At 33.3% G+C, this 13,328-nt stretch overlaps 1 protein-coding gene across 1 annotated transcript; it reads left to right on the top strand.

The window, feature by feature from the left end:
• The first annotated feature begins 228 nt into the window (after window positions 1-228).
• On the top strand, window positions 229-2,090 carry LOC132734011 (sodium-coupled monocarboxylate transporter 1-like). Its single transcript, XM_060720714.1, has one exon. The coding sequence runs from the start codon at window positions 342-344 to the stop codon at window positions 2,088-2,090; it is 1,749 nt and encodes a 582-aa protein (XP_060576697.1). The 5' UTR covers window positions 229-341.
• Window positions 2,091-13,328: the final 11,238 nt, after the last annotated feature.

Raw genomic sequence — 13,328 nt, 5'->3', positions numbered from 1 at the left:
TCAATTGACAGGAGACGCCAAAAATTCAGATCAACATGACACACTACAGTAAGCAATATCGTTATACTGTAATAAGTTTTTAAAAAAATGGACTCGCACGAATTCAACAAATTAACATACATCAGTTAATTCGGGTTTAAAAGTAAGCATACAACAAAAAAAATAGACATATAAAGACCAAAAGTGTTTCCAGTGTACGATTTTCTTCATTGGGCTCTCAACGCTTAAACGCGCACCGCAATCTATTCAATAATATACGCATATTTGCTTCGTTGAAATGTATTTTCATTTAAAAAGGAAATAACATTATATAGAAAAACTGTAACGAAAGAAAAAGAAGAATGGCTGACGGATATAGCATTGAGACTGGACAGAAACGCACATTTGGCTCTCTTGATTATGTTCTGTTTTCTTTGATGTTTTGTTTTTCTGCCGCTATAGGATTTTACCATGCATATAAGGATAGAAACAAGAAAAAGACAGAAGATTTTCATCTTGGAGGTAGAAAGATGCACCCTATTCCAGTAAGCTTGTCGCTATCAGCGACATTTCTATCCGCGTTAATGCTCTTAGGGACGCCTTCGGAAATCTATACGAATGGAACTATGTTTTACTGGATTACTGTCGCCATGCTCATAGCAACTGCCGGTGCTGCACATATCTTCTTACCAGTTTTCTACAGGCTGAACACAACCAGCTGTTTCCAATACTTAGAGATGAGATTTGGAAAAGTTACCCGAACAATTGCTTCTATCTTGTTCCTGATACAAACTGTGGTCTATATGGGATTCGTACTGTACGCACCATCGTTAGCATTCGAAGCTGTGACCGGAGTCTCATTATGGGGTTGCATGATTGGCACAGCGGCCGTGTGCACGTTGTATACAACACTTGGCGGTTTGAAAACCGTGCTTTGGACTGACAGTCTTCAATTTAGTATAATGCTAGCTGGGCTTCTTGTAGTTCTTATTGAAGGAACAAAGGCTACCGGGGGATTCTCCAACGCATGGGACATTGCTAACGATCATGGGCGACTAAAATTTGATGATTTCTCATTTGACCCGAAAACAAGACACAGTGTGTGGACTGTAGCAATTGGCGGATCGTTTTTCTGGTTGTACCTTTACGGTATTAATCAAGCGCAAATCCAGAGAGCGTGTTCTCTTCCCACTCTTCGACGTGCTCAGGTAGCTATGTGGTTGAATTTTCCAGGACTTGTTTTGATTGTGACATTGACCGTGTTAATAGGCGTGGTTATGTTTGCATTTTACAGCCAATGCCACCCAGTGAAGTTTGGAATTGTAAACAAAATTGACCAACTACTACCGTTGTTTGTATTAGACACATTGGGGACGGTACCGGGGCTTTCAGGGGTGTTCATAGCCTGTGTCTTTAGTGGAGGATTAAGTACTATCTCATCAGGTCTCAATGCCATGTCAGCCGTTCTGATGGAAGATTTCATCAAACCATTTTGTTGCGGATCTGTTGTGAAGAAACATGGCATTTTTATGTCTAAAGCACTAGTTGTTGTTATTGGAGTTATACAGTTCGGTGTAGCCGTACTGATTTCTAGATTCTCCGGTTTGATCCTCCAGTTCTCATACAGTATGTACTCTATCACCGCTGGACCAATCTTTGGTCTCTTCGTCGCCGGAATGATATTCCCATGGACAAACAAATATGGTGCACCCATTGGCTTTCTTGCATCTTTAGCCTTTATGTGCTGGTTAGGACTTGGCGCCTTGATTGAGAAGCCATCCGGATATAAACCTCTGCCGACATACACATTGGCGTGTAACTGGACGACGATAGACAAGTATCCGCCAGTAACAACTTTGGCACCAATTGTAACCGGTTCTTCTACAATAACAGAGGAACCAATTCTTTACGACTTTTACCGAATGTCTTACCAGTGGTACACGGGACTTGGAATGATAATATGCGTCTTTGTTTCTTTATTGGCCAGCTTTTTAACGGGGTATACAAAAGCGTCGACCATCGACAGTCGGCTTATGTGTCCTATCTTAGACATATTGTTCCCATTTCTTCCCGAAAATATACTTAAACCGTTGCGATTTGGTGTAAAATGACGTTGATAATCCTTGGAGAAATAATTTGATATGAACTCTGCCAAACTATTTTATTGAAATAAAAATTCGGACACGTGATATTGACTTAGGAAATCATTACAACATCCTTATTCAAACCAAATTTAGCTTCAGCTTTTGGGGGAATTTGGAATTTGGCAAGCCTCGTTAGCGCCCAATGGACGGGTCACCTCGGGACGGATATTCCGATCCGAACCGCAACATATGACACATATTTTTAAGCTTTTAGTGTTAAAATATATACTGTGCTCATCATTTAGTAAAATATTTTTTCACAGAAATTTGTTGAGATCTATGAAATTCGTACTGAATATATCTTATTTAAATAATAGAATAACAAACTATATCTAATTTAAATAATAGAATAACAAACTATATCTTAAAGATAAAGATAACATATGTGTGTTGTGCGAAGTTAAAACATATTCATTTTATATTAACAAAGAGACTATGTATAAACAATCAATATTTTAGTATCATATTTGAGCAAAGTATTAGTATATATCTTTAACAGTCGCTTACAATGGATCAGTACAAATAATGATAGAATTGATGCATAGATTTAGGTAATCATCGAACATGACGGATTAAAATAACGTACATCATTACGTCTTAACGTTAACGCCAATTTAAAACTAAAAAATGATGTTAAAAACCAATGAGTTTTTCTCATATGTTAATGGTATTAAAAAATTTTCGCATGCCTTTAAATAACAATTTTAGTCGCATGTAAGATTTAACGCACATAATAATAATGATGTCGATTGAGATAATGTCAATTTTGTTGGATTACTTACTTACAATAAAGAGTATATTACAAAATCATTTGGGTAAAAAGATTATATCAATAAAATGCAGTCAGTGTACGACTTAAATTCTATGTAAGCAAAAAAGTATGCAGACAAATATGTGTTTTGGAGCAACTGTTTCAAACAGGTAAGGTAGGGTAGATATTGATTGATATATATTTTTCAATCCGTTTTGAAATAAAAAACGATGAGAAAACTATATTTCACGGAAAATGACTGTAGGCCTACCTTAACAGCGTCACCCCTAGCTGCGTAATGATTATATTGTAATTCATACAATTTCATTTTGTTACCGTCGTTTTTATATCGTTTTTATATCGTTTGTAAATATCAAGATTGTCTCTTTTGCAGTGATGACTCCACGTTGAAATAAAAATTGATTTAATGAAATAAGGGAAATGCATACAAAACATAATAAAAGTTTTATATATTTATACTTTCATCATTTAACATCTAACTAAGCAGTATCAGTATGAATTTGCATAATTATAATAACTAAAAAGATGCAGTTTAACCCGAGGTTTTCTGCAAGAAATAAATAAAAAATATGTTACAAAATTGTCAAAACTTTAGTTAAAAATATTCTATGTAAAGTAGTGGATTTCAAAAAAAAAATGCGATGATAAGCAGCGAACGTTAAAGGGATACTCAGATAAATTAGTGACAAAAATATGAAAATTATTTTATGTATTCAAATCAAGCTATAATGACATTTTTTAAAGTCTCAGCATGAATGTCTGTATAAATTCTATATATGTTTGGTTTAAAGTGTTAATACATCAATATATGTTGAACCAAATCTAGGCACCGACAGAATCACAGAGTAGTTTTAAAACAAGTCATGTGACTTGAGCAAAGCCTGGAAGTTACAATAATAGATATTGTGGATATTGTTTGATTGAAACAAGTATAAGTCATCCATTTAACATGCTCTGTAACGTTTCCAGAGTTTGCTGTGACAACTATTGTGAAATCTTTATGCTTTAGCCTGGTCCACATGGGTCAAGTAAGGAGATCACCACTTTATTATTTATGAGGAGAAAAGTTTCATTCCTGTGACCGCCCAGTGTATCTTTTTTGAGGACATTTACAGAATAATGTATGAAAAATTAAAAAAAAAGAAATGAACATTTGCCTGTGTATCCCTTTAATAACACATTATAAAACATGCTGTAAAATTTTCTACGGCTTAATTAAAGCTGCCTTACGGGCCCTTGGTTTTTTAAATCAAACTTGAGAAAATATACTAATTAAGATTTTAAGAAAAGTAAAGGAAGTTCAATATTCAATTGACAATGTACATATTATGTGCGATTTATAACTGATTTTGCATAATTTATCACAATATTTCTATTGGTCACTTACGCAGTGAGTGTTATTTTTTGTGTCGCCTCTACGGGTAGTGGTGACATATAGGGATCACTTTTCCGTCGTCTGTCTGTCCGTCTGTCTGTCTGTCTGTCTTTCCGTCCGTCCGTCACAAAACTTGTCCGGACTACTCCTCATAAACTAATGGTGCAATTTCATCCAAACTTTACAGGAATGATCAGTACCAAGTCTAGTTGTGCACTGTCCGTCTGTCTGTCCGTCTGTCACAAAATTTATCCCAACATGACATTGTGCATATTGTCAGCATTTACCGGTTCAATTATTTTTGACAGAGTTATGGCCCTTAAGTTTAATAATTTTTAATTTTAAAGTTTTTCCGGACTACTTCTCTTATACCACTAATGCAATTTCAATGAAACTTTACAGGATTGATCTGTAGCTCATGTCCTTGCGCATATTGCACGGGTTTTCCGGTTGAATGATTTTTGGCAAAGGTGTTTTTTCTGTGTGTTGCCAGATACACAAAAGCTTGTCCGGACTACTCCTCATAAACTACTGGTGCAATTTTATCTTAACTTTACAGGAATTATCAGTACTAAGTCTAGTTGTGCACATTGTCAGCATTTTCCGGTTCAATGATTTTTGTCAGAGTTATGGCCCTTTAATAATTTTTTATTTTTAAAGTTTGTCCAGACTACTTCTTTTATACCACTAATGCAATTTCAATGAAACTTTACAGGATTGATCTGTAGCTCAAGTCCTTGCGCATATTGCACGGGTTTTCCGGTTGAATGATTTTTGGTTGAGTTATGGCCCTTTGATAAAAAGGTGTATTTTTCTGTGTGTTGCCAGATACGCAAAAGCTTGTCCGGACTACTCCTCATAAACTACTGGTGCAATTTTATCCAAACTTTACAGGAATGATCAGTACCAAGTCTAGTTGTGCACTGTCCGTCTGTCTGTCCGTCTGTCACAAAATTTATCCCAACATGAAATTGGCCATCATGAGGCGACACATGTGATCACTGATTGCTCTTGTGCATATTTAAATCATTTATCAATACAGATGGTTTGTCAGTGCCGTTTACAATGTATAAATAACTTTCTTTGTTCAGTTTACAATTTATTTTACCTTTGAATACATTTTCAAAATGTTCATGAAAATTAGCATGAGTTTAGAAACATGCTGCTTTTAAATTGATGTGTGAATAAAGAGTTTGTAAGACGGATAGACATGCAGACATGCAGAATGACAAGGCTCTACAAACTATAATTATAGCGGTTTGCTTGACCGAAGTGTGACATAAACGAAGCGAGGAGTTTGGCAAGTACGGACGTAGTTAAAGTAGTCATATGCACTCGCTTATTTCTTCACTAAAGAATCATGATACAGAATCACCCAGAACATTAACACTCTGCATCGTAAGTAAGTGTTTTCTTTCATTTAATGAAAACAACATTTATTCCGCATCAATTGATGTAACTTGGTTTTGTCCTATAAGAAAATGTTCAGAGGAAATGATTAGGATAATTCTATGTTACTGTCATGTACCCAAAATTGTCTATTGTAATAAAATTATTGTTAATCACTGAAAAGTTTGGTTGACAAGATATCGATTGATGTTTATGATTGGTTACTCGGTTTTTAGGTTAGATATCAGCAGTTTGTGATGTTTCCGCCAGATGATGAAACCGCAAATTCGAAACATTAAAAAACATAAAACAAACTTGAAAACACCGATATAAATCCTTTTACAGTTCATAAAATTACGCAATATAGATCTAAATGAAAATAGCTTAACATATTACATGTATTAAGCTTATGTTATATGATTACGCTTGAAAGGTTTTAACAAATAAAACCATAGATAAATACGCGGAATATATACTATTCTAGTAGGTCTCAAAAAGCTGCAACATAATTGTCCTTTCATAATGTACCTATAAAATTAAGAGACAAAATGCAATTAGATAAACTGAACTTTTATTAGTTTTCTAACGGACAGAAATATAGCTGTTAAAAAATCATGATGGATGATACAGAACTACGTAAAATTTAAGACATTATATTACAAAATGAATTATTCATTCACAACATGTTAAATCGTTCGGACAAATAAGTGTTCTTTATTTTATTACATTGAAAAACCTTCATACCCAAATATAGTTGCAAATTACTGTCTCAAAATGGGGTCTACTTCTAAAACATTAAACCAGGGAAGTTAGCTAGCACACTACCAAATACGAAAGCATGAAGGAATTATGTCTTCTGAATACGCGATTTAGGATTTTTCTGATAGAGGTAAGTGTTTATCCCTCATGTATAGACTCAATCGATCCGAGTATGCAATTTTCATGTTATTTTGTTATGATTAATGCTTCCGAGGGATCACTTTCTTTCCAGATTTTTATTCTGTACAACAGTAGGTGTCAAGTGCAGTGTGGCAGCTGTAAAATTTGCCCCGTACTTCACTTCAGTTTTGTTATATTGTTCTGATCCTTCGGGGTCATTGATACCAGTTGAGAATAGAGTACCACGCAAGCCGTTGCTAGGGGCGTGAGGGATGTTGCACTTTTTCATTATCCCTCATATACAGACTTAATCAAACTGTGTCTGCAATTTTCATGTAATTTTGTTGTGATAAATGCTTCCGAGGGATCACTTTACATGTATTGTTATGGTCGATGCAAAACACCAGAAAAAACATAAATATTGATAAAGATTGAATATAAAAAAAACATCATTATAGCTATTTAGCCATTAAGCCAATTTTGAATCACGATATATATATACAGTTGCTGTTTCCATCAAGGTAAAAATGCTACGACAGATGGACGGAAAGACGCCAGGGGTATAACATAATATAAGCAATGTTTAGAGCATATAATTTTTGTACTCAATATAAGTGATCATCCTATGAAGTTTAAAGTTGTAAAACTGTTAACAATATTAGGATCATTTGATATTGACCTTTGTCCTTGTGACCCCAATATAGATATAGATATTTTATTCAACATAGGCAATCATCCACACTGTAAGCCAAATGGAACTTGCGTTATGCTCCAGAAACCACAATTTTCAGTGTTAAGGTCATTGTGACCCTGGCCTTTGATCTTATGACTCTAAAATCAAAAGGGGTCATGAATTGGACATGGCTGTTCATCCAATAAAATTTTACAGCTGTAGGTTGATAAATACTTAAGTTATTGAGCGAAACCCGTTTTCACTTTTAAGGTTATAGTGACCTTGACCTTTAATCTTGTGAGCCAAAGATTAATAGGGTTCTTGTACTCAATATTGACAAGCATCCTATAAAGTTTGAATACTGAGAGCCAAATGGAACGAACTTAAGTTATGCTCCATAAACCACAATTTTCAGTGTAAAGATCATTTTGATCCTGACCTTGTAACCCTAAAATATCAGTAGGCGTCATGTATTGGCATGGCTGTTCATCCTATAAAAGTTTACAGCTGTAGGTTGATCAATACTTAAGTTATTTTGCGGTAACTGTTTTCAGTTTTAAGGTAAAATCGACCTTGAACTTGACCCCAAAATCAATAGGGGTCTTATACCCAATATGGACAATCATACTATGAAGTTTGAATATTGTGGGCCAAATGGAACTTAAGTTATGCTCCGGAAACTGTTTTCAGTTTTAAGGTATTGTGGCCTTGACCTTTGACCTTGTGACCCCAAAATCGATACGGGTCTTCTCCCCAATAGGGACAAATATCCTATGAAGTTAGAATATTGTTGGCCAAATGAGACTTATTATAAGTTATACTCCGGAAACTGTTTTCAGTTTTAAGATTATAGTTACCTTTGACCTTGTGACCGAAAAATCAATAGGGGTCTCCTACCCAACATTCGAACTGAATATTTTGGACAATTTTTTGCCAGCTTCACATACCAGCTCAACAGTGATAAATCGATGGCAAAAGGGAGTTTGTAATTCTAAATTAAACTTTGAGCTTGCCTTGCATATTGTGTCAGAAAGAGCTTTTTAGTCCATTTTTTATCGACTCTTGCTTAAAATCTGAAAGTTTGAGGTAAAATGTCAAATGATATGCTTATTCGTACACATTGACCTGTTAATTTGTGATCATCTTAGTTGTTATACTTAATTACCTAATTATAATGGAAAGTTGCAAACTTAAAGCCCCTAATACAACTTTATTCCCTATTTTTCAAATGTTTTTGTGATAACTCTAAAGATGTTCTAGAGTTCATATGATAACTTTTGCTACTGCCGATGTGATTCTTGCGCTTTGTTACGGCACGTTATATAGCGCATATTATTATTAAAAAATTGTGTGAAGCGCAATAGCATCAGTGTTATCACAAAAATTGTTTATATAATGTTGGTTTTCAGCGAATTTTACTTCAAAAGATATTTATCTAATTAAATTTATGCCAAAACATATTGACATAATAAAACCGAACGGATGCACTAAATATTTCTGTGTAAACTATTCGTCAACCTTAGTTTTATGTCTAAAGTTTCCTTTGAAATGAAAACGCTGAATTTACAGCAACTTCATTGTTCATGTAAAGAAAGGAATAAAGAGGCATTATTTCTTCGCATAAGACATGCATATCTATATTATACAACGTTATGTTAGTACGCGGAAGACTGGTGTGTAAATGAAATATGCAAAAGTGTTTAAATGTTGCAACTTTTTTTCTCTGTTACATATGTTTAAAACAGTCAGTTTCTTAGGTAGACAATACATAGTTGGGCTTCTCTCAAGTAGCGGCTAAGTAATCGGTATCATTTTATATCATGATAAACAAGTATTTAAACAGGATAACCTTCATATTTTTACACCCGAAATGTATGATATTTCTAAACATTTAAAACATCAACCGCGATTGGCTCTCACTACCGATCTAAACAAATGTGCACGTGCCCTTACGGGTTCAAGCGAAAGAAGTCCGACTATATAATGTTTTCATTAATAATATCCAAAGTAGCACAGTTTCTACAACTAGGAATATAAAAGGGGAATGACCGTCAAACATTGACAGAAGAATTGAGATTGTACTATAAGAAAATAACAACGTACATGGTATTACTTTTATACATCGGGATGAATATTTTAAAGCAAATCATGCTCATTCAGTTTATATTAGAAAGATTCTAAAGATATGGAATCCAATTTTGATATGAAAAAAGTTTGCAATAACCTTCCGCAATATGGAGATTTCTTTTTGTGACGTGATGGTAAATAGAATTAAATAAAGAAATCAACGGCATGAACCTTATGATGAACTTTCATCTATTACTAAACACTTACTTTCTTTTTCATATCGTTATCATAGAATACTCTAAGTCTCTATGGCAAAATTTGATACCTATTTAAAAATCAAAATATTCGTTGAAACCACCTCATTAAATTAAGATAAAGGTAGTGCATCATATTTCATATTTTGCTGCAAACCGTTTACAACGTAATTTGTTTCGCACACCGTTAGTGCACCGTAACTTTATGTTCTCTAAAACTGCTAGGAACAATGTATACATGAAGACATTATGCTTGAGTATTGAATTCAAAGCATTTTTAATCATGAAAGTCAATGCTCTACATCAAGCTTTTTTCAGTCTACAATATCTGCGTAAGCAAATAATACTATAACATGAAAAAGCACAAGAAACGGAGGTAAGAAAAACTATCTCTTAAACTGAAATACATCCAAAACCAACATTATATAACCAATTTTTCGTGCAAATGATAAGCGTACTATGCTACATTACAAGAACTCTGTGACATTTGAAAATCGGGTATAAATTTATTTGCCTGGGCTAAACGTTTGCAACTTACTCAAAACAACCAGATGTTTAATAAGAGGCGATGAAAAGTGGACTACAAAGTTGTTTTTCTGACACATAATACAATATTTAAGGCAAGATTAATCATCATAGTTGAATTTAGCTCCTCAAACTCCCCCATTTAAAGTTAAAAATCATGATTTTTACGTGTTTTTCTCCAGTATACAATACAGATTTCCAAAGAAATCCTCAACCCTTTCCAACAACTCCGTGACAGTTATCAGAAACATAATATTGTTAGTACATCTTCGCATATCTAGCTTTTCTAGAACAATATACCTGTGTTATGTTTTAATGTCAAACATGTTTATGTTAAAGCCTAAATATTAAGAATTTGAATCTCGGAGCATATGTTTGCTTTTCTACTAAGATGAAAATAAACCAATCAAAATCACTTTGATGTTAAAATTTGCAAATTCAAATGCAATCAGTGCATGACATAATGCCCATGTAAAGGTGTACAGATACAAGTAAAAAAAACTTAACATTTTGCCATATTTGTTTTTTAATTTTGTATTTTATTTTTCATAAATATTCAAAAACATACAGTCATGTCTCAAGGACCATTCTAAAAATATTTACCACAGTTCAATATATCTTTTACAAGGCTGTGAATCAAAACTGCGTCGTATCCTACAAAATGTAAACAAACGCCACCATCTTGGAACAAAAAAGGTATGTTTTTGTTTAAAGTTCTTTTTGTTGGAAATGACTGACAACCAGATATATGAATTAACACGCTCCACTATTTTCCGCTTCGTTCGGTATACATGTATGTTGTTTGTACAAATATTTTGTAAAACAAAAGTTATAGCGAACTTGCAACTCGAAGCGGGCCAGAATTGTTATGAAATCTTGTGGATACGACGCAGTTAATATCGCTTTATCCATCGTTTTACCTTCAAATCAATTATATACTAATTTTAGAGTTTACCATAAACTTCAAAATATAATTTTGCATCATGTACTAAGATTTCATTAAAAAGAATGTTTATTTCAAATAGAAGAAAGGTTAACAGTAATAAATTAAATGTCGAGCTGAATGTTTAATGTCGATCTTTGTGCCAACTTCATGGACTTAAGATAAACTATAATGTTAGTCATTTAATGTATTTTATAATGTTTTTATAGATAAGTCTTCAGATTGGAGGGAACTAGTGGTCTTAGCCTACTCTATTTTTTGATAACACTGTAGATGTCCTGTAGTTCTTATGGTAACTTTTGTTACTGATGATGTGCTTCTTGCGCTAAGTTACGGCACGTTTTATTGTATTTTATTATTCAATGTGTAAATCATTATGAAACGTTATATGCTCATCCTTAGCACAAAATTGTTTATATTATGTTGGTTTTGAGCGTATTATAGTTCAAAAGATTTTTTTCTAATTAAATTTATGGGAATTCATATTGACGCTAAAACGTGCTGTAACTTAGCACAGGAAACACACTGGCAGTAACAAAAGTTATACGAACTCTGGACATCTTCAGAGTTATCACAAAAATTCCATGACAATTGAAAAATCGGGCATAAATTTATTAGCATTGAATATCAAATTAAAATTCTTTATTTATCTCAGTGCATCATACATAATACAAACATGAAGTATATAAACAGTGAATATTTGTAAAAAAAAACAAACAAAAAACAATAGATTAACCATCTATTATTTGTTTTTATTTTTCTTCTTTCGTTCAGTATGAAAGTAATTTATTGAATGTAATGATTCTGCAGCAAAATTAATACATGTATATTTATAATATTTTTTTTCAACAACAGCTGATATTTAAACTATATATTTGACCTCGTGTTATTTATAGATTGAAATTAACATCAAATTATGTCTATTTCATATAGCCAGCTTTTGGCACCCGTCGTACATAATATCGAGCAAACGACAGTCTTTGTTTTTATAAGAAGTGATTGGAAGTGCATTCAGATTTAAATAGATTGTGAATTTGAATTAATCGAAATTTGTGTCGACTGAAATTCTAACACATTTTTGCGGTTCTATTTATTTCCTTAATTTGCGTGTTTAGTTATTTCACGGTCTCAAGTGAGTTTTTAGTAACTTACAGGACTTGGAATAAAAACTGCGTCGTATCCTACAAAATGTAAACAAACGCCGCCATCTTGGAACGAAAAAGGTATGTTTTTGTTTATAACTCTTTTTGTTGGAAATGACGTTAAACCAAATATATGTATTAACACGCTCAACTATTTTCCGCTTGTTCGGTATATGTTGCTTGCACAACTATTTTGTATACAAAAGTTATAGCGAACTTGCAACTCGAAGCGGAGCAGAATTTTTATGAAGTTTTGTGGATACGACGCAGTTAATATTGCTTTATATATCGTTTTTTCCTTCAATTTAATTATATACTCATTTCAGAATTCACCATCTTGGAACGAAAAAGGTATGTTTTTGTTTATAACTCTTTTTGTTGGAACGTTTTCTGGCATAAGAGGTCTTTAAATAAATGATAGGCCTTTACATAAATGATTTATCTAAGGCACGAAAGTCATAAACGTTATAGCTATAAAACAAAACATTTTAGAAAATTACAACATATGTTTCACGTATTGTATTATATAACTGGTTTCCCGAACATTCACAATTCTCTTTCAAATTCTACACACGGCATTTATCTCAGCTTAAATATCAGTATCATTGTGAAACCAAAAATGTTATCTTATGAGCATAACTGTGTTCTTTTGTTCCCTGCATTCTGAATACCGTTTTTCATTTATATATGATTATGACAAATTGCAACATAAATTTTGCCTACAGACATTTACTTTACTTCGCTTTTGATTTCCAGTTGACGTGAGATTTTTAAGTAGTAATTTTAAAATGAACGAGCCCCTGAAGGCATTGACAACAGAAATAGGAAAAAAACTAACAACTGTCTGAGTTTGAGAACTCATGGCATTGTCTTAAAATGTTAATATAAAAGCGATTTATAATAAGATCGTACGTTCAAAACAATTTGATAATGCACATGCTCTCATTTATTAAAAATCGGGGGAAGGTGGTGATGTTTGGTTGTTTTCACTCTCAAAGAAAGGATTTTGTGATCACAACGAAACTGGCATGCCGTCGGGAATCAAACTCGGGCCACATGATTTACAGTCCAACGTTTTACTTAAAAGGGTAACCGGACGGTTTAAATGATAAAATACTACTTATTTTTACCGTTAATCGTTAAAAAGTTAATTAGTTGCTAACATGTTATCTTGTTAAATAAAATA

The sequence above is a fragment of the Ruditapes philippinarum genome, unplaced genomic scaffold, assembly GCF_026571515.1.
Source record: "Ruditapes philippinarum isolate M1 unplaced genomic scaffold, ASM2657151v2 ctg2525_1_1_1_1, whole genome shotgun sequence".
NCBI classification, from domain to species: Eukaryota; Metazoa; Mollusca; class Bivalvia; order Venerida; family Veneridae; genus Ruditapes; species Ruditapes philippinarum.
This window is presented reverse-complemented; position numbering and strand designations above follow the sequence as displayed.

Coding starts and splice junctions, on each gene's coding strand:
- LOC132734011 (XM_060720714.1), top strand. CDS start 342: ATGGCTGACGGATATAGCATTGAGACTGGACAGAAACGCACATTTGGC.